Source organism: Rhinoraja longicauda, chromosome 6 (assembly GCF_053455715.1).
Source record: "Rhinoraja longicauda isolate Sanriku21f chromosome 6, sRhiLon1.1, whole genome shotgun sequence".
NCBI lineage: Eukaryota > Metazoa > Chordata > Chondrichthyes > Rajiformes > Arhynchobatidae > Rhinoraja > Rhinoraja longicauda.
This window is the reverse complement of record NC_135958.1, coordinates 34,484,915-34,505,104: the sequence shown is the minus strand read 5'-3', so window position 1 is coordinate 34,505,104 and position 20,190 is coordinate 34,484,915. Positions and strand designations below refer to the sequence as shown.

At 41.1% G+C, this 20,190-nt stretch overlaps 1 protein-coding gene across 3 annotated transcripts in view; it reads left to right on the top strand.

Annotated features, from left to right (window-relative positions):
- vps9d1 (VPS9 domain containing 1) overlaps nucleotides 1-20,190 on the top strand; it is a 69,282-nt gene that overhangs the window by 16,346 nt on the left and 32,746 nt on the right. For all 3 annotated transcript variants that reach the window (XM_078400780.1, XM_078400779.1, XM_078400781.1), the window contains 6 exons: nucleotides 4,128-4,190; nucleotides 5,131-5,183; nucleotides 8,683-8,770; nucleotides 9,558-9,643; nucleotides 12,841-13,430; nucleotides 18,685-18,814. In XM_078400780.1, coding sequence (XP_078256906.1) covers nucleotides 4,128-4,190; nucleotides 5,131-5,183; nucleotides 8,683-8,770; nucleotides 9,558-9,643; nucleotides 12,841-13,430; nucleotides 18,685-18,814 — 1,010 coding nt within the window. The remainder of the gene's footprint in view (nucleotides 1-4,127; nucleotides 4,191-5,130; nucleotides 5,184-8,682; nucleotides 8,771-9,557; nucleotides 9,644-12,840; nucleotides 13,431-18,684; nucleotides 18,815-20,190) is intronic.

Below are 20,190 nucleotides of genomic sequence, written 5' to 3'. Positions count from 1 at the left end.
GACAGGGTACTGATTGAGGATGATCAGCCATGATCACGTTGAATGGTAGTGCTGGCTCAAAGGGCCGAATGGCCTACTCCTGCACCTATTGTCTATTGTCTATTGTCTAAAAAGCTGGAGTAACTCAGCGGGACAGGCAGCATCTCTGGAGAGAAGGAATGGGTGACATTTCGGGTCCAGACCCTTCTTCAGACCCTTTGTACAGTATGTGAAAGCAATTCATAGTCTTTGCTTCAACCACTCTAATAGACAGAAGAGGGCCAAGCTCAAGCGAGTTTATGAACTCGGCATTTTAATTATCTGTCATTAGCATTCAATTGTGGCTTTTGAAATGTTTCTTTTCAATTAAATAAATAATTATTAATATTTATCCATCCATTTGATATTTCTGCAGTCATTCAATTTTTTATCGCCTTTTTAATTTGTGGGATGTTTATAAAGTCTGGCCTATTATGAAGATTTCAACATTTAAAATTACACCATTATTTTACAATGTTACATGCCCTTGTTTGGAAATATATTTTTGAATTTGAATGTAAAAATAGTTTGACTTCATTTTTTAATTAATGTGATTTGAATCTTGTATTTTATCATTACCCCCTGCGTGGGTTTTCTCCGAGATCTTCGGTTTCCTCCCACACTCCAAAGACATACAGGTTTGTAGGTTAATTGGCTGAATCTAAAAAATTATCAACGTTATGTATATATAGCAAAGAGCCATAACTGCTACACAACTAGCATTTGGTCTCACCCAGTCATTGCTATTCCCTTTAATCTACATCCCAGTTTTGATGAGGAGACCCAAATGTGAAATGTTAATTGATTCTCTTTCCACTGATGCTGACTGACCTGCTGAGTGCTTCCTGCATTTTCCAATCAGGTTATTGAACACTACGAACACCAACTAAACTATGAACTACATACTGCCCTGTTTGCACTAGAGATTTTGTTTTGTTTTCCACTACATTCGAGTTTTTTTATTTATTGCATTTTTTTTTGGTTAATTTCCATCTAGAGCAGTGTTTACAAAACGGTTGTGCTGCAGCGAGTTAGAAAGTGATTATTCCTTTTCAGTACATGTGACAATTAAACAATTTTGACTTTTGATTAAGAATCTTTAACTTAAATATTAGCAACAAATTTAAGAGACCCCCCTGAAGATATTATTCACTCTTAATGCGTTTATAAAAAGGATTTGCAAACCCACATTGTTGACTGAGTAGATCCTATTACAGTGCAGAAGCTTCCATGTAGCATTTAGTGCATTTGTCATGAATCTTAATTTGACCTGACAAAGAAGAATATTTGGTTCACTGAACAAATGCTATAGAAATAGAATGTCTCCTTCTCTGCTCCATCTTTATGGTTTCTTCTGATCTTTGAGAGCAGTTAAAAATGTTCTTGCAGGTACAGTAACATTGGTGATAATGTGGTTATTTGCTAATCCGTCCCTTTTGGGAATTGCCTATAATTGGAAATGTTTGATTTTTTCAGATTGCATTAAATGAGTCTTAACATTTTGATATTTTCTGAAATTTGAACCCATGATATAAGTGGATCGTTGGATGTCTGGTTTAAAACAACATTTAAACTAGTAAAATATGTACTAAACCGGCAAAGCATTTTAGACTGGTTACTGCAAGATGTCAATACTAATTAATTTTGTTGGAATTTGGTTACAGACGGTCTGAATGCATTTTATGAAATATTTTTATGAATGGAAAATTTTAAATTGTCTCAGCGGGTCTTGGGAGCTTTCGTGTTTTTACTGAAGTGTGTGGAGGAATTTTGGTTGTCTTCTGAGGAAAAAGCAAAACCTGAAGGTTATAGAAAAAAGTTGAGAGACTCTGATGAAGATTCAAATATGCACTGGGCTACGGATCTCTTAAAGCATGCGTTAGCAATTTATTATAAAATTAATGATGTATTAGAAAATGGCCACCTTAATTCCCAAAACACCTGTAAGACCCTGCTTTTTAATCTTCACTAATCTGTGCCGTCTTTTTTTACTTTGAGCAAGACTAGACCCGGGTTTCTGTTGGGCATAAATTCTGACTGACGGCTATTGATTCTTTATTCACTTAACATAGACAGATGCTCGCCCTGAGTTGGAGTCTTTGATGGTGAACCATCTTTTTAATTGACAATAATGCATGGTTAGATAGCAGTATTAAAATGCTGTCATTTACGAAGTGATATTAGTTAATAGATTTCATTACCTTAATGTGTCTTGCTATTGCCTCTGTAATTGCAAATCCTTCCTTTGTTTCTGCATTTCTTTTGACTTGGTTGATACATCTTAAAAAATCCGATCTCATTTGCTGTAAGATTACAAAGGTAGCATACTGTATAGAAATATATTCAATACATTTTTGCCCAACCTCAGTCCATTCGATGCACGGTTTTGAATTGCCAGCGATATTCTTCCTCACTAAATATTAAAATAAATGTAATAGGCATTCTGAATTTGTGTCAATCTTTTGGACTGTAACTACAAGGTTTTTATGCAAGATTTCAAAATAATGAATGATCAAGCCAATGTCCAATGAAAGGTATATTGGGATAATTTTGTATCTTTCTATCATGCTTTTTTTTTAAAGTGGATTTCAATCTTTTGGAACTCCCATGCAAAAAGACAAAATAAGGAAAACAAATGTAATCGTTTTGTTTATGAATTTGAGCAGGAAAGTGGATCTAAAGTTGCACGACCTTTGAGAAAAACTTTTACTTCAAATCAGAATATGAAATACAAGTGTAAAGAATCTGAAACTTAAAACAAGGTCAAGTCAAGTCAAGTCAAATTTATTTGTCACATACACATACTCGATGTGCAGTGAAATGAAAGTGGCAATGCCTGCGGGTTGTGCACAAAAAGAATTAGAGTTACAGCATATAAATAAAGTTAATAAGTTACTAAACATAGCACAAAAAGTGTCGACAAAAATTTAGTCTCTGGGGTTATCAAAGTTGACAGTCCTGATGGCCTGTGGGAAGAAGCTCCGTCTCATTCTCTCCGTTTTCACAGCGTGACAGCGGAGGCGTTTGCCTGATCGTAGCATCTGGAACAGTCCGTTACTGGGGTGGCAGGGGTCCCTCATGATCTTGCTTGCTCTGGATCTGCACCTCCTGATGTATAGGTCCTGCAGGGGGACGAGTGTAGTTCCCATGGTGCGTTCTGCCGAATGCACTACTCTCTGCAGGGCCATCCTGTCCTGGGCAGAGCTGTTCCCAAACCAGACTGTAATGTTGCCGGACAGGATGCTCTCTACAGCCCCAGAGTAGAAGCAATGAAGGATCCTCAGCGACACTCTGAATTTCCTCAGTTGTCTAAGGTGGTAAAGGCGCTGCTTAGCCTTACCCACCAGTGCGGCAATGTGCGTTGCCCACGTCAGATCCTCTGCGATGCGGACTCCCAAGTATTTGAAACTGCTCACCCTATCCACAATAGACCCATTTATCTCCAGTGGCGTGTACGTCCTTGGATGTTTAGCCCTTCTGAAGTCCACAATCAGCTCCTTTGTTTTAGTGACATTCAAGAGGAGGCTATTGTCCTGACACCAGAGTGCCAGATCAGCCACCTCCTCCCGGTAGGCCTTCTCATCGTTGTTGGAGATCCGGCCCACCACCACAGTGTCATCAGCAAACTTGATGATGGAGTTTGAGCTGAACCTGGCCCTACAGTCATGTGTGTACAGGGAGTACAGTAGGGGGCTAAGGACGCAGCCCTGGGGGGATCCTATGTTCAGGGTGAGGGAGCTAGATGTGTGTTCCCCCATCCTGACCACTTGGGGCCTGGCAGTGAGAAAGTCCAGGACCCAGGCACACAGAGGGGTGCTAAGCCCCAGTTCCAGCAGCTTCTCAACCAGTCTGCTGGGGACTATTGTGTTGAATGCTGAACTAAAGTCAATGAACAGCATCCTCACATAGCCCCCCTGGCTGTCCAGATGAGAGAGAGCGGTAGAAGTGTAACTGAAACCTGCAACCGTAGTGAGATAGAGAGAGAGAGAGAGCTGATGCCTCCTCACACCCTCACAGATACAATTACAGTTTGCTTTAAACTTTGTATAACTCACAAAGCAGAGATGGTTTTTAAGAGTTTTCATGCCAAAACTTGTTCTTGTTTACAGACCTTATCTCTCCAGCGGCAGATGATGGAAAACCTGATCATTGGACAGGCAAGGCAGGCAGCGGTATCCTTTCCCTGCAGAGACTCTCTTCAGAACAGACAATTACCAGAGATATTTTGGATAGGTCTGTTTCGTGTAGTTTGAATCATCGTGCGCTTTTTGATGTTTTCACTGACAAATATGTATGTGGAAATAGCCACTGAACAATGTTAGTGCCCAAAACATGCTGCAAGGGGTGTTGGTGGTCGACATGATACTGGCATTTAAGAGGCTTTTAGAGAGGCACATGGATATGCAGCGAATGGAAGGATTTAGATTGTCTACAGTCAAAGGATAATTTAATTTAAGTTAAATTTTGGCAGTATGTTTGGCAATAGACAATAGGTGCAGGAGGAGGCCATTCGGCCCTTCGAGCCAGCACCGCCATTCAATGTGATCATGGCTGATCATTCCCGGCACAGACATTGTGGGCCATAGGGCTTGTTCCTGTGCGGTACTTTCTATGTTCTACATAGAACCATATTTGAATCATCTCCAATATTAAAACACACATTATCCTGCTCAAATCAATTCATGGTCTTCCTTTATCTGTACGTTACAGCCATGGTGGAAAGAGGGAAAGATTGCTTAATGTAGAAATTCCTCTGAAGTGTAATTGAAAAGTCAGTGTTGTATAAGACTTTATTTTTAATTTAACATGTCAAATGTGCAAACATAGAATTTTACTTTGGATCTGCCTTCGGAAGGGCAAAATCATTGAAGAAAACAAACTTTATCAGATATGAAAATGTTCCATTAATTTCTCAACTACTTTTAAAATTAAGGTAAAGGTGATATTTTCCAGCCTGAGTGATGGAGCTGTGTTGTTTTGGGTTGTTTATTGAAGAATAGAAGAAAAGCAGGTATTTTTCATTATTATGTATATTTAAATATTCTGGAAATGCAGTGGTAAAATCAAGGAAAGTAAGCAAATATCCATAACAAAAACCAAAACCATATACAGCTGCAAAGAAAGATGGAAGAACGGCGCCTGAGACTTCAAGAAGAAGCCAACAGGTGACAAACAAAACAGATTGCTTATCTCACCTTTTTCCACCTCCACGTGTGCTTGCTCAACTAAGTCTGCATCCCTTCATTTTAGTCTGGAAAATCAGTTAACATATCCTCTGAAATCCACAAATGCAGTTACATCCTTGGTTCCTGGCACTAGAGAGGGAACAAATCCTCCTGGAAACATGTCTGAGACCACGTTCCGCAGTGGAACCCAAGCCAGGACAGTGGTAATAATCTTCTGTTCATCACTTCATATGTCATAGGAGCAGAAGTAAGCTATTCAGCCCATCGAGTCTACTCCGCCATTCAATCATGGCTGATCTATCTTTCCCCCTTAACCCCATTCTTCTGCCTTCTCCCCATAACGCTTGACACCCACACTAATCAGGAATCTGCCAATCTCTGCCTTAAAAATACCCAATTACTTGGCCTCCACTGCCGGCCATGGCAATGAATTCCACAGATTCACAAACGCACCAGAAAACCCCTGAGGCGAGTCCATTCCATCAAAATTGGAACTTTTAACAGCAGTGTAGACTTAGTTACGTAGCACTGAATATAAATTGGCCAGATTGCATAAACTGATTGGACCCTTCCACTATTTTCAAAGCCACACTAATCTTTTCCGACTCAAATCAAGCTCCAAATCTCACTGCCATAGGTTTCACATCAGGTTCTCTTGGTATCTACTGCTGTAACAGTGGATCTGAGGCCCTTCAATGAGAAACTTATTATTATAAGAATTTGAATTTGATTTGAATATTTTTTTTTTAATACTTTAAATAGTGAAAGAAGCATTTTAAAATAAATATATTTACTTCAAGAGTCAAGAGTGCTTAATCGTCATAAGTATTGAAACACAGCAGTGCAATTCTTACTTGCAGCAGCACAACAAGTTTGTAAACACAGTACTCAATAGATTACATCATAAACAAACAAAAAAGAAGCTCAATAAATTTTTTAAAACGCAAGATAGTACAGAACAAAATAAAGCCGAAAGTCCCTAGTGCAGCCAGGACAATTCATAGCTCGGAGTTCAGTTGGACTTCGTAGTGTTCAATATCCTGATGGTTGTTGGGAAGAAGCAGTTCCTGATTCCTGACGTCACATTTTTCGGACTCCGATACTTTCTTCCCGATGGTAGGAGTGAGATGAGAGCGTGGCCAGTATGGTGTTGGTCTTTGTTGCTGGCTGCCTTTGTGAGGCAGCACCTTCCAATAGCTCCCTTCAATGGTGGGGAGGTCTGTACCCATTGTCGACTGGGCAGTGTTCACCACTCGTTGTAATCTCCTTCGACACTGGGCATTCAATTTCCCGAACCAGGCCGTGATGCAACCAGCCTCTCTACCGTACTGTACTTGGAAACTGACTTGTTAAAGAAATTAAGGTTAATTAAAACAAAAAAAAACTAGCTTCAGACACAAAGTGACTGTGGTCATTTTGCTCAAACCTGTATGAATGCTGAGAACAGTGACAGTGCAGGAGGTCAGATGTGTTTGCATGTGATATTCCTGTTTGCTGCGTTGCAATGTACTGGCATGGAAACAGAAAAAATGCTGACATTGCTCTTCATTTTGTTGGCAGTTCTCCACAAAAGTGTCAGCTCACTTTTAGCACAACCCAGCCCAACCTTTGCAAGTGCCGACCCTCACACCTTCACTTTTTAAGCTTGATGAATTTACATTTGTTTTACTCTCCGAACACTCTGGCTGACAGCTGGGATGTCCTCTTTCCTTAGTCTTTCCATTCTAGGCCATCCGAGATGTCCTCTTTTCATGTGTTCATGTACACTGCCTCTAACCTCATCTACCGCATCCAGTGTACTAGATATGGCCTCCTGTACATCAGCAAGACCAAGCGTAGAGTAGGCGATCGTTTTGTTGAACATTTGCGCTTGGTTTGACAAGGCCTCCTGAATCTCCCAGATGCTAACCACTTTAACTCGCGTTCCTATTCCCACACTGACTTTTCTATCCTGGAACTCTTCCTTTGCCAGAGTGAGGCCACATGCAAGCTGGAGGAACAGCATCTCATAGTCCGCTTGGGGACCTTGCAAGCCAACGGTCTGAACATTGAACTCTCCAATTTTGGGTAACCCCTCACTCACCTCCCCTCCTTTCTCTGCAACAATTCCCCCTTCTTTCCCCAACCTCTGTGTCCCCCCTGGACTGCCACCAATTTCTCTCCTGCAACCCACCACCATTTTCCTAGCTCTGGCTTTAAATCTGCAATTCTTCAAACCTGCCTCACACCATTCTTTCTTAGCTCTGGCCTTTGTTCCAACCATCTGCCTTTCAAACCCTCCCCCCTTGCCTATGTTGACCTATGATCTGCCACATTTTGTCCTGCTGCTCCCGTTTTCCAGCTTTCAACCTTTTCCAGCTTTCTTCCCCCCCCCCCCCCCTGCCTCCGACAATTAGCCTGAAGAAGGGTCTCAACCCAAAATGTCATCAATCCATGTTCTCCAGGGATGCAGAGTTAAACCCGCAGAGTTACTCCAGCACTTTGTGTCCTTTTGTGAACCCTTGCTTTCCTTAGTTAATTTTGCTTTCAACAGGATTTGGCAGAATATTTTAATGTGCTTTCTTCCTCAGACTTCTACTCATTAATGATCCTTATGTTTATTTGGTAAAGGAGATGTACTGTTACTTGTCCATTTTATTCAAGCTCTAGTTTCTCACTTTCTTGTTGAAGTGCTGTGCACCTCACAGTAAATTCTTGAGCAAATTCCTAAACAAATGTGCCCAAAGCAGTGTAGATATAACATATTGTTCATTTGCCACTGATAGTGAAATCCAACCGAATAACACGTTGGTTTAGTGATCCTTAAAGCTTACAACATCAAGATTGCAAAGTTTGCAATTTGTTTCATCAAATCGTTTGACGATTTTTACTCTCCATGATAGGCCTTCAGACGGCTTCTAAAACTCAGTGTGGTCTACCACCTTACACTCTTACACTTAGTATGATTGTGCCTAATGTACAGCAGGATTGCCACTGAACTGTATGCAAAACAGAATGCCACTGTAGGTGGTACATGTTGCAGTACAGTACCGATGAACTATTAAATCAGTTTAGTTAAGTGAGATTAATTGAACAAAACATGGTGGTTCTGTGCAAAGATACTAGAGGAGCAAGATGAACCACTCCGTCTAAATCGCCTATACTGAAGTGTAGTACGCAAAGGAGCGTAACGGACACCATTTTAGTAAACAAACCCGCCATTCGCTATGCCTCTTGCAGTGTAATCAGTGTTTTGGAGGAACAGTATGTGTGATTATACCATTAAAATGCAGTATATATCTCATCTATCAATTTACAGATTTTTGTTATTTTTCTTTTTAAATGTTTCTGCAAGTTTCTGCCTACTAAAATGGCGCCATGACATACTACGGTTTTTAGGGTTGCGTGGTCTATCTTGCTCTGCTCTATTATCTTTGGTTCTGTGTACAATGTTGTAAATAGAGAGAGATCACCACTCACGCTTTTGTTTGCTTTTAAGGAGGTTTTCAAACAGCACCATACTGACCCCTGAGGAGGAGGAGCAGAGAAATGTGTATGCGAGCATTTTAGAGTTTGAGCAGGACCATGTAAGTGTCAATAGAAAATAAATTGCCAATGTTTTAATGCATGTGTGTTTTAATACACTGATACAAAATAGGTGTTGAGGGTTCATGTTCCCCTAAACCAAGCAAAAATGATCATTTGAAAAGTGAGTCTCATGTGCTTCTTGTTCTGGATCCCTTTTTAACATGACTTTATGCGTGTATCGTTTCAGCAATCAGTGAATAAACATGGAATAAGCCTTGTTTAAATGTGCACATTGTAGGGCACAATGGTCTCCTTAAATGTGTAAGCTAAACACTTGATTTTAACCAAGACCTTGGAAAGTAACTTTTCATACATGTGAAATGATTTTTTTCTCTGCACAATTATATGTTAATAACAATGATTGATATTAACATATAATATATATATAAACTATGAACCCATAGAGGTGGGCTGTCGAGTCTTTACAGGATGCTCAATCTGCAAAGTCCTCAACCAGTTGGGCATTACGGGGCTGGCAAAGAAGAGGGCCATTCAATCTGCAAGTGAAGCCGCAGAGAAAGCCACGAGGTGGCTTTGGATTAAGAGGGCTGATCCGTGGGCGGTTGCTGCTGGGATGCAAGTCGTGGCCTGATCAATCCCGGCTGGGTCGCCTGGGCGAGGGTGTCTGATGTTGTGAGACCCGAAACACCCGATGACCCCAGCTCATATCACTGAGGATGCGTCCCAGCGCATCCAGAAGACGTATCTTTCACATCACATTGTATTTTAAATAAACTATCCACAGCCATTGACAATTGTATTAAAGATGTTTTATTTGTATTATAGGAGTGGCCCAAACAATGGAAAATGAAGTTGAGATCACAACCTAATGATCTCGTGCTGGTGGCAGGTCTTGTATCGCAAATACTGAGGTGTGGAGTGATTTTTATTTTTTTGTATAAAACAAGTAATGAAAATATTGCAGGCAGATGACTGTGATGTTCTTCTGATTCCCATGGAAGATTAGGACCGTAATTTATTTCTATAAACAGGTAAACATTTCCAAAGTTGCGAGAAGAAGGGACCATTGCAGTCTTGGTAAGACGACTTAGAGTTTCGTGATTGTTCTTCTTTCCTGCAGTTTTTCCGAAGAGGAATGCTGTAAATGCTTAGCAATTTAAATAGCAGCTTTGAACAAAGATGAAATCTCACCTTCAATTACATAACCTCCATGTAGCATTATGGTATAAAGAGAACACACAAAGTGCTGGAGTAACTCAGTAGTTCAGGCAGCATCTCAGGAGAACATGGATGGGTCACTTTTCGGGTCACCTATCCATGTTCTCCATGAGGCTGCCTAACCCACTGAGTTACTCCAGCACTTTGTGTCGTAATTTGCAAAGCAGCATCTGCAGTTCCTTGTTTCTACATTATGGTTTAAAATCTGATCTGTGATGTGAAAATTGCTACTTTATTTTTATTTTTGAATTGGTTTATTCTCATGCTTTTGAATGCTGATTGTAACGCTTCATAAATTGCTGCAATCTTGGAAAAACACACTTATTTACTAATTCATTACTTTCAATTTGTAACATGGGGAGCTTGTGATGCATAATTGTTTTCAAACTCATTTTCAAAGGTGCATTACAAAGTACAAATTTTGACCTAGCATGTCGCAAATGTCATTCCTTGTAAAATCCCCATCAGTTTATTTAAAGATAACAATTCCGTCTTCCTGCACTTATTCCCTGTATCCAATCATGCGCCCGCCACACACAAAAGCACACACACATGCCAAAACACAAAGACATGCATAAACACGCACACACACCAGATATTTGATTGTTGAAGATTTCAAAGAACAGAAAAGTTCAGCATCTGTTGAATTCTCTGCCTCAGAAGGCAGTGGAGGCCAATTCTCTGAATGCATTCAAGAGAGAGCTAGATAGAGCTCTTAAGGATAGCGGAGTCAGGGGGTATGGGGAGAAGGCAGGAACGGGGTACTGATTGAGAATGATCAGCCATGATCACATTGAATGGTGGTGCTGGCTCGAAGGGCCGAATGGCCTACTCCTGCACCTATTGTCTATTGTCTATGACTACATAATCCACTGACGGAACTGACAATTTTAATGCAATAAAAAATCAGAGGAAGAATGCTTGGGGGAGATTTTATATACCTCATCCTAGCACACCCCCACCACACATTCTACTGTTCTGCATGAGCTTCGAACAAGTTTTATCTTGCCCCATGCAGCTTGATTTCAGTTGAAAATTCTAGTGATTGGCTTTGCAGTTTTCCTGAGGAATGCCAAGAAATTATGTCAATGGAAATCAACTAATTTGTTGGCACTGTTTACACATATTCTTCAAAATAAGGAATTGTTACCACATACTGTACTCTTTAAAATAAATGTTTACGTCCACTTCAACAATGAACTTATTTTTAGGGGATTATCTTTGCCACAGGTTATCAATAATGGATTCTTCTTACCTCACGGAAATCATTTATCATTTGTATGAAAGCTGGAAATTTATACTATTTGTTAGACATTTCAAACTGTTTAGTTCTAACTTTTAAGACTAGTTATTTTTACCCTTTTATTCACCTGTAACTGTTCATGTTTTCTCATTCTTGTTTCAATTTTCTTCAGTTTATTTATTGATAACAAAATAGCAGTAAGATGATCCCAAATAATTCCCAGCCACACTTCAGGGAGGAATTGAATTTCTGACAGAGGGTGCAGAAGGGATTTACAAGCATGATTACAGGAAAGAGGGACTTTTGTGCAAAAGAGACCTACTTAACATTAGACTGGAGAATTAGGGGTTGCCCTCATTTGAAGTATATTAGATTAGAAGTATAATAAGGTATAATAAATAGAAGTGGTGTTATGCCATTCCGGTTGTTAACCTTGCCTTGCCATTTAATAAGATCTTGTTTCTTCCACTTGCCCGCACTTTCCTGCCCTATCCCATCTCACTTAATTCCTCCAATATCCAAATCTTTGTTTTGAAGGTAATCAATAACTGACCTCCTCAGCCAACTTGAACAGTGAATATTCAAGTTGCGAATAATGAAAGGCTTGGATAGAGTGGATGTGGAGAGGATGTTTCCACTAGTGGGAGAGTCCATGACCAGAGGTCAAAGCCTCAGAATTGAAGGACGTTTCCTTTAGGAAGGAAATTAGGAATTTCTCTAGTCAGAGGGTGGTGAATCTGTGGTATTCTTTGCTACAGAAGGCTGTGGTGGCCAAGACAATGGACATTTTTAAGGCAGAGATAGATAGATTCTTGAGTCGGGTGTCTGGTTTTGGGGAGAATGGGGTTAGGAGGGAGAGATAGATCAGCCATGATTGAATGGCAGAGTGGACTTGATGGGCCGAATGGCCTAATTCTGCTCCTATCACGTGACCTTATGAGTAAATAATTCAAAAGGTTATGCATCCTGCGAGTGAAGAAATTTCTCCTTGTTTCTGTTCTAAATGGCTTATTCTTTATTTTGAGACACTGACCCTGACTTCTCGAATCCCCACCAAAGTGAAACATCCTCTCTGTTTCCACCCTGACAAGCTCTATATTAATTTTGTATGTTTCAGTATAGTTACATCTCACTCTTCTGAATTCTAGTGAATAGACACCTACTCCATTCAATCTCATATGGCAATCACTTTTGTTTTAATTACTTCCATACACTATTATTAATTTGATTATTTTTGTCTTTAGATATAATTGCTGTTGATTAAAGATCTGCAGGATGCAGGGTTTTGAGAGGTGGGATTTATATGGCAAAACATGAAACATGGATTAGTCATTTGTTCTGTTTTTTTTAAAAAGACACAAAGTGCTGGAGTAACTCAGTGGGTCAGGCAGCATCCCTGGAGCACATGGATAGATGATGTTTCAGGCCAGGACTTTTCCTCAGACTGATTGTTGGGGGGTGGGGGGTACACATCTAGAGGAGAGGAGAGGCAGGGCAAAAGATGGTAGATAATTGGGGAACATAGGCGGGGGGTGGGGTGGAGGGAGTTGGAGTTGATAGGCAAATGGTTGGACAAAGGCCAGAGTTTTATTCTCCTTATGAAGAGCTGGGAATTAATTCTTTTGGTCAATAAATTTAATTCTGCAGCTGTTCAGAGTATCCAATCGCACAATTACTGAAGAAGTTACAGTGCAGGATTTACAGCAAGCTCTACCCTATTGTGAAGTCACAATTTTCAGATCTGGCTGGCATTACTGAACTGTGTCCAGGTACTGCATTGTACTGCTTCCAGGCCCAGTGTCCACTGAAGATGGATGGAGCATCTTCATTTGACAGAGGAAGCAGATTAAAGTCTTCGAAAAGTGCGTGTTGTTTGGGCTCTATTCAAGATCAGAATAAATTAAATTCTGGCGACTTAAGACACAGTTCCTCTGTCAGCTCAGTGGCATTCATTGCACATAACAACGTAACCTCAGATACCAGCAGTCAGAGTGGACAAGGAGAAGATGTCGCAGGTCAACAGATCAACCCAGCAGCGACTGATGGAACAGATCCAACGGTTGACAAAAATAGCCCCTTTGAGGATTTGGAACACTACGTCAGAAAATTTGAGCCACAACCGGAAAATGATAGAGACAACTCAACACTACTGACAAATACTGGACAGCATCAAATGGAAGATATTGCACTGCAAAATCACCTGAAGGATATTGTTACTGATGTGCATAATTCAATAGGTAATATACAATCTTTTCTTGACTTTCACAATGTATTCCAGTGCATGCTTTAGAGAAAGGATTTGTGGGTCAGTTTGAGAAAAGTCACTTTGGGTTATGCTTCTGAATTATACAGGCATATATCATCACGTTGTTACTAGACTGGGTTTACATCAGCACAATATCAAAATATTGTTGGATTGTAGTAAACCTTGGCAATGATTTTAACCCCCCCCCACCAATCCCACAGAATTGGAATGCGCCTTATCATTAGGGAATAACTTAGTTGTATTTTTAACCTACGCCTTGAGCAAATAATTCCAAGAAATGTTGAGAGAGATTTAATCAAAACCCCAATGTGAGTCAGCTGTATTGGTACCACTATTGGGAAATCATATAATTAATTGTTTTATATTTCTTTAAACTTGCTAGAGGTGGAGTGTTCCTCCAGGCCTGTGAAGGAAATCTTCTCATCTTTCTACCCACCCCCCCCCCTCCTGAACGTTTTTGATGTTGTCACGTTTCAAGGCACCACCCGTCTCCAGGCCCATTGTTGCCTGCTGGAGACTATTCCTATAGGTCAAACCCCACTCCAGGGCTCAGAACGGATCATCTAAAGTGATGCTGGAAGTGGCTGGTTTTCTAAAATAAAACTGAAACTAATGAAAAAGATTAATTGGCGTTATTCCAGATGAGCAGCAATCGTTTCCTCTGTCATTTGCTCAAATGTATATCTGTCCGTTAACAAATTATTTCAATAGTTTCTTTTATTTTCACTTCTGAGGCAGACCTTTATGACATACTAGAGCAAGTGGACCCGTAGGGCCCAAACCTCTCCTGCATTGGTGCAGCACTCAATCCTCCCCCACTCCCCCCTCTCTCCCTCCTCCCCCTCCCTCCTTCCCTCTCCTCCCCCCTTCCTCCCCCCCCCCCTCCCTCCTCTTCCCCCCTCCCTCCCTCCTTCCCTTCCCTCCCCCAAAACGGTACAGGATAGTGCGACAATTTTAGGCCCACCTTACTCACTGTTGTCCCTTTGGTGCCAATGGAAGAAGTTTCATTGAAATTGGTGTTATATTTTTAAAGTTATTCACAATTTAAAGTTTAAATCTATCTCCTAGGGAGGGAGGGGGGTGAAGGGTGGGGAGGAGGGAGGGAGAGGGAGAGGGGAGGAGGATAAGGGGGGTTGAGGGGGATGGAGTGAGGGGAGGGGGTGGAGGGAGAGGGGAGGAGGAGGGAGGGGGAGGGGGGAGAGGGTGCTGCACCAATGCAGGAGAGGTTTGGGCCCAATGGGTCCACTTGGTCTAGTATCCTTCTAAAATCATAACTCAGTTGTCTTTATATCTCGTTATTAATACCAGCTTTATCCAGTCTTCACAAACTAGTCCTTCAATTTGGGGGTCTGTTCCATCTCCAAGGATTGTGTAATTAGTCACCAACACTAGATAAAGTAACCAAATGATGTCTCTATTAGAAAGCGATGGTATTTATTCACAAAATGCTGGAGTAACTCAGCAGGTCAGGCAGGTAACTGACCTGCTGAGTTACTCCAGCATTTTGTGAATAAATACCTTCGATTTGTACCAGCATCTGCAGTTATTTTCTTATACTCTCTATTAGAAAGGGACAGTTTGAGAGTGATTCACCGTGACTTGAATCCTGCCCTTTTGGTTAAACAGTTTAGAGTTCTTACCTATGTCACTGGGCACATGGAATCAATTGAAAATTATACTTTCTTTTTGCATGATCCCTGACCACTTCTTCAACATGCATTGAACACTCAGGCTGGGCATTTTATTTTTCTATTTTGCATTACGTCACAATCCCCCTTGCTTTTTTTAATGTTTATTAGTGATGAGTTGCTACAGATGTGCTGAAAAGAACTTGGTGTCAGTTGCAACTTCAGAATACATCAAAATTTTTGTCACAGATACTTATGCCCAACAATATAGCTGTGCAGTCTCTTTTGGTGATGTTGATGAAGAATAAAAATGAGCTATTACAACCCAGCACTGAGTCAAGGGCCATTATGCGACAACTCAGACCTGTGGAATGGTCCTCCTGTAATATGTGGGAAATCCAATGTCCCTGGTGATTGTGTGCACAAGAAGTGTGTTCCACTGCAGCTCCTGACTGGCTGCACGCGCAGTTGGAACTACAGATAGACTCACTATCGAGCTATTGTTATGCTGAGGACATAGTTGTTGTTACATTTAGCAAGTTGATCACGCTGGAAGCAAGGACTGCACATGTAGAAAAGCGGTGGAAGAGTGGTAGGTGCAGACACGTGATGCAAAAGACTCCTGTGATCATCTGCCCCTCAAACAGATATACCCAATGTAAGGTGAAAAACAACAGCGACCAAGTCCGCAACAACGCAGTCCTGGTACGACTTTATATAACATTGGTTTGGCCACAGATGGAATATTGTGTGCACTTCTGATCTCCACACTATGGCAAACGCATGATTGTGCTGGAGAGAGTGCAGAGTAGATTCACCAGTGTGTTATTTGGAATGGAAGATTTTATTTCTGATTAAAGACTGGACAGTCTGAGTTTGTTTCCCTGAGGGTGGAGGAGGCAGAGAGCGGAGCCGAGAAAGCTGCAGCAAACTGCAAGAGGAATAGCTTGGTAGACATTAGGACACTTTATCCATGCCAGGGCTGTCCAAGACCTCAGTACATGGGTTTAAGGTGAGATCTGAGGAAAATATTTTTCAGCCAGTGGATGGTTGCATCTGCAACATGTTGCATGACAACATGATGGAGGCAGGTACTCTCACAACAGTTAACCATTTGGAAAGCTCATGAATTTCTGGGGTACAATAGGCCACAGCCAAGTGCTGATAAATGAGATTGGTTTAGATAGGAGTCAGCATAGTGATGGTGGGCCAAAGGGTCTGTTTCCGTGCTGTATGATACGATGACTTGATGAAGAACTTTCCCATGCCCCAGACAATTTAAGGGGTCTTTCTACATGAACCCAAAAATACAGGTTTTGGTTTAATTGCTCACTAATAATAACTCTCCTTCGTTGTTATATTGGAGTGGCAGCCTTGATTGCTTCCTTTAAACCAACAATCCTCTTGTTTTACGGACCCATAATACAAGGCCAATGCTGTCCAGTTCTCTGCAACCTCTTCTGCCCAGTTCTGAAGCAACTTCCACTGTTTTTGGGGGTTGAGAATTCCAAAGATTGACCAGATTGAGTTAAGAAATGTCTCCTTATTTTAGTCCTAAATAGGTTATCTTTATTTTTGAGACTATGACTCCACAGATGTAAACTTCTCCACAGAACCGTCCTCCCCGTATCCTCCTGTCCACCCCGTCTAAGACTTTTGTAATTTTCAATCAGGTCACCTCCCAATTCTCCTGAATTAGAGAAAAGAGGCCTAATTGTTTTCATTCGACCAACCTGCCATTCCAGAAGCCAGCCAGGTCAATCTTCATTGTACTCCTCTCAAGCAAATATATCTTTCTCGAGGAAAGGAAGTCAAAATTGTTTACATTTCTCCTGGTGAGCTCTATAATTGAAGAAAGACATTTTTATTCTAGTACTAAAATCCCTATCAAGAAATGCCAATGTGCCATTGGCCTTCCTAATTCCTAGCTGCACCTGCACTTTAGATTTAATAAATAATAGGTGCAGATGTAGGCCATTCAGCCCTTCGAGCCAGCACCGCCATTCACCGTGATCATGGCTGATCATGCACAATAAGTACCCCGTTCCTGCCGTCTCCTCATATCCCCTGACTCCGCTATCATTAAGAGTTGTATCTAACTCTCTCGTGAAAGCATCCAGAGAATTGACCTCCACTGCCTTCTGAGGCAGAATTCCACAGCTTCACAACTCTCTGAGTGAAAAAGTTCTTCCTCATCTCTGTTCTAAATGGCCTACCCCTTATTCTTAAACTGTGGCCCCTGGTTCGGGAACATGTTGCCTGCCTCTAGTGTGTCCAATCCCTTAATGATCTTATATGTTTCAATAAGATCCCCTCTCATCCTTCTAAATTCCAGAGTATACAAGCCCATTCGCTCCAGTCTTTCATCGAACGACAGTCCCACCATTCCGAGAATTAACTTCGTGAACCTACGCTGCACTCCTTCAATTCCTCAGGTTTGGAGACCAAAACTGCACACAATACTCCAGGTGTGGTCTCACTAGGGCCCTGTACAACTGCAGAAGGACCTCTTTGCTCTTATACTCAACTCCCCTTGTTATGAAGGCCAACATTCCATTGGCTTTCTTCACTGCCTGCTGTACCTGCATGCTTCCTTTCGGTGACTGATGCACTAGGACATCCAGATCTTGTTGTACTTCCCCTTTTCCTAACTTGACACCATTCAGATAATAATCTGCCTTCCTGTTCTTACCACCAAAGTGGATAACCTCACATTTATCCACATTAAACTCGCTATTTCAGTGACTTGTTTCACATTATTTCAGTGACTTGTGCTCACTGAGTTCCAAGTGATTAATACATTTGGAATTATTATACTTAAACCTCTTGCCCAATGTGTTGATAAAGATTGTGATTCCTTGGGCCCCAAGCACTGATCCCTATGGTACACCATTAGACACAGCTTGCCAAACTAACTCATTTATTCTTATTCACTTTTACAGGTGTTAACCCACTCTCCATCCAAGCTAATATATTTTTATGCCTGAATACCTATGTTCTCATCCTCTGTGCCAACTTTCTGTGTGAAACCCTTATCAAAAAACCTTAAATCCAAACACCCCACATCCACAGATGTCCCTCTTCTTCAATTCTAACCTAAATTACGTATTGTCTATTGCCTAAATAAATCCTCAGAAATCTCCTTTAGATTTACCATGATTTAGATCTACCATGATTTCCCTTTCATAAATCCATCTTAATTCTGCTCCATCATATTCTTTTCAAAATATCTTGACATTGCATCCTTTGTTAGAGGTCCCAGTAGTCTCCCAAATACTAGCCAAACAGATTGGTGATTCATGTATTTTGGTTTTCTCCCCTTAACTATTGGGGTCTCTTTGCTGACCTTCAATCTGCAGGAGCTATTTCAGAATCTGGAATTTTGAAAGATGATAACCAGAGCCAAACTTATCTCCTATGTCAAAGTTTCCAGAAAGATTGGAGTCAATTATACATTCTCACCGAATAAAATAGTAAACAGAAATGGGATGGCCAAGAAAATAGGAATGCGAGAAATCGTATGTAAGTCAGATAATGTCTTTGCAGGTAGTTGTGCACTATTTTAGTTTAACACTTTTCTCCATGTTTTTCTAACAGACAAATTACTGTCCTTGTGTATTCTGGCTTTTGAACCTCTCAACACTGCGACAGGCAAAGACCAGTGTCTGGCCAGCATCGAGGAGACTTTATTCCAGCCTATCTGGGTGTTCCTTTTGGCTCTCTTTAGGTATTGCATTGACAAGAATTTTTCAAAAATTTTGAACATTATAATGCTTCAGAGATGAGATTAATTTGGTTACGAACATTGTTGTTTAAAAAAGAGTGTTTGAATATTTGCTGTATAAGTTATAGAAAGAGCCATACAGTCATGCAGTGGAAACAGGCCCTTCGGCCCAACTTGCCCACACCGGCCAACATGTCCCAGCTACACTAGTCCCACCTGCCTGCGTTTGGCTTATATCCCTCCAAATCTGTCCTATCCATGTGTCTGTCGAACTGTTTCTTAAATGTTGGGATAGTCTCTGCCTCAACTACCTCCTCTGGCAGCTCATTCCATGCACACACCACCCTTTGTGTGAAAAAGTTACCCCTCAGATTCCCATTAAATCTTTTCTAAATCTAAAAATATGTCCTCTGGTCCTCGATTCCCCTACTCTGGGCAATATCTACACTTTTTCCATTTCCAACAAAGAACATGATGCACAGGCAGCTACCAAATTGGAAGCATTGGATCATATCATTCCATTTAACAAGAGTCAAGGCAATGTGTTTCCCCACCAGTGATCATGTTCCCAATGGCTTCATCCCCAGGTTTCAAAGGTTCTTTCCCACACCACTTCATCTCACAGATAGACACAAAATGCTGGAGTAACTCAGTGGGAGAGGCAGCATCTCTGGAGAGGAATGGGTGACGTTTCGGGTCGAGGCCCTTCTTCAGACTAGTCTTCAAACTTCAGACTATTATAGTCTTCAGACTAGTCTGAAGAAGGGCCTCGACCCGAAACGTCACACATTCTCTCCAGAGATGCTGCCTGTCCCGCTGAGTTACTCCAGGGTTTTGTGTCACCAGCATCTGCAGTTCCTTCCTACCCACTTCATCTCATTGTTCTTCTTCAGCACCTGTTTTAAAATCTGCCTAATTAAGACATTGGTCATCATCCCTGGTGTTCAGTTGTGAGCAGTCAGAGCTCCTGCCTCACAATCTTGACTTTGGGTTCTGCCTTGTGGATTCAGCAGGTCATACAGCAATCGTGCCAAGATTTTAGAAGAATCAGTGTTTTAGATAATAACACTACTATTATGATCTCAGATCCAGATGCTCTGTAAAGAGTATTGATAAAAATTCACCTTCATAATTGTCTTTCGTATCTCCAGCGTTGTGTTATGTTTGGGTCAGATGTTGATGTCTAAACGTCTCAAAACTGTCTTCACCTTGCTAATGTTTGAGTTTAACCGAGGAGCAAGCAGACAATCCATTTTCAGTTTCAAATATTTTAAAGAGGCTGATGGTATCTTAATTGAAATTTAATGGTGGCAAGCTGTGTTTTCCTCAATTCTGAGGTCCTCCCACTAAACAGAGACAAAGAAGATTTTGGAAAGAAG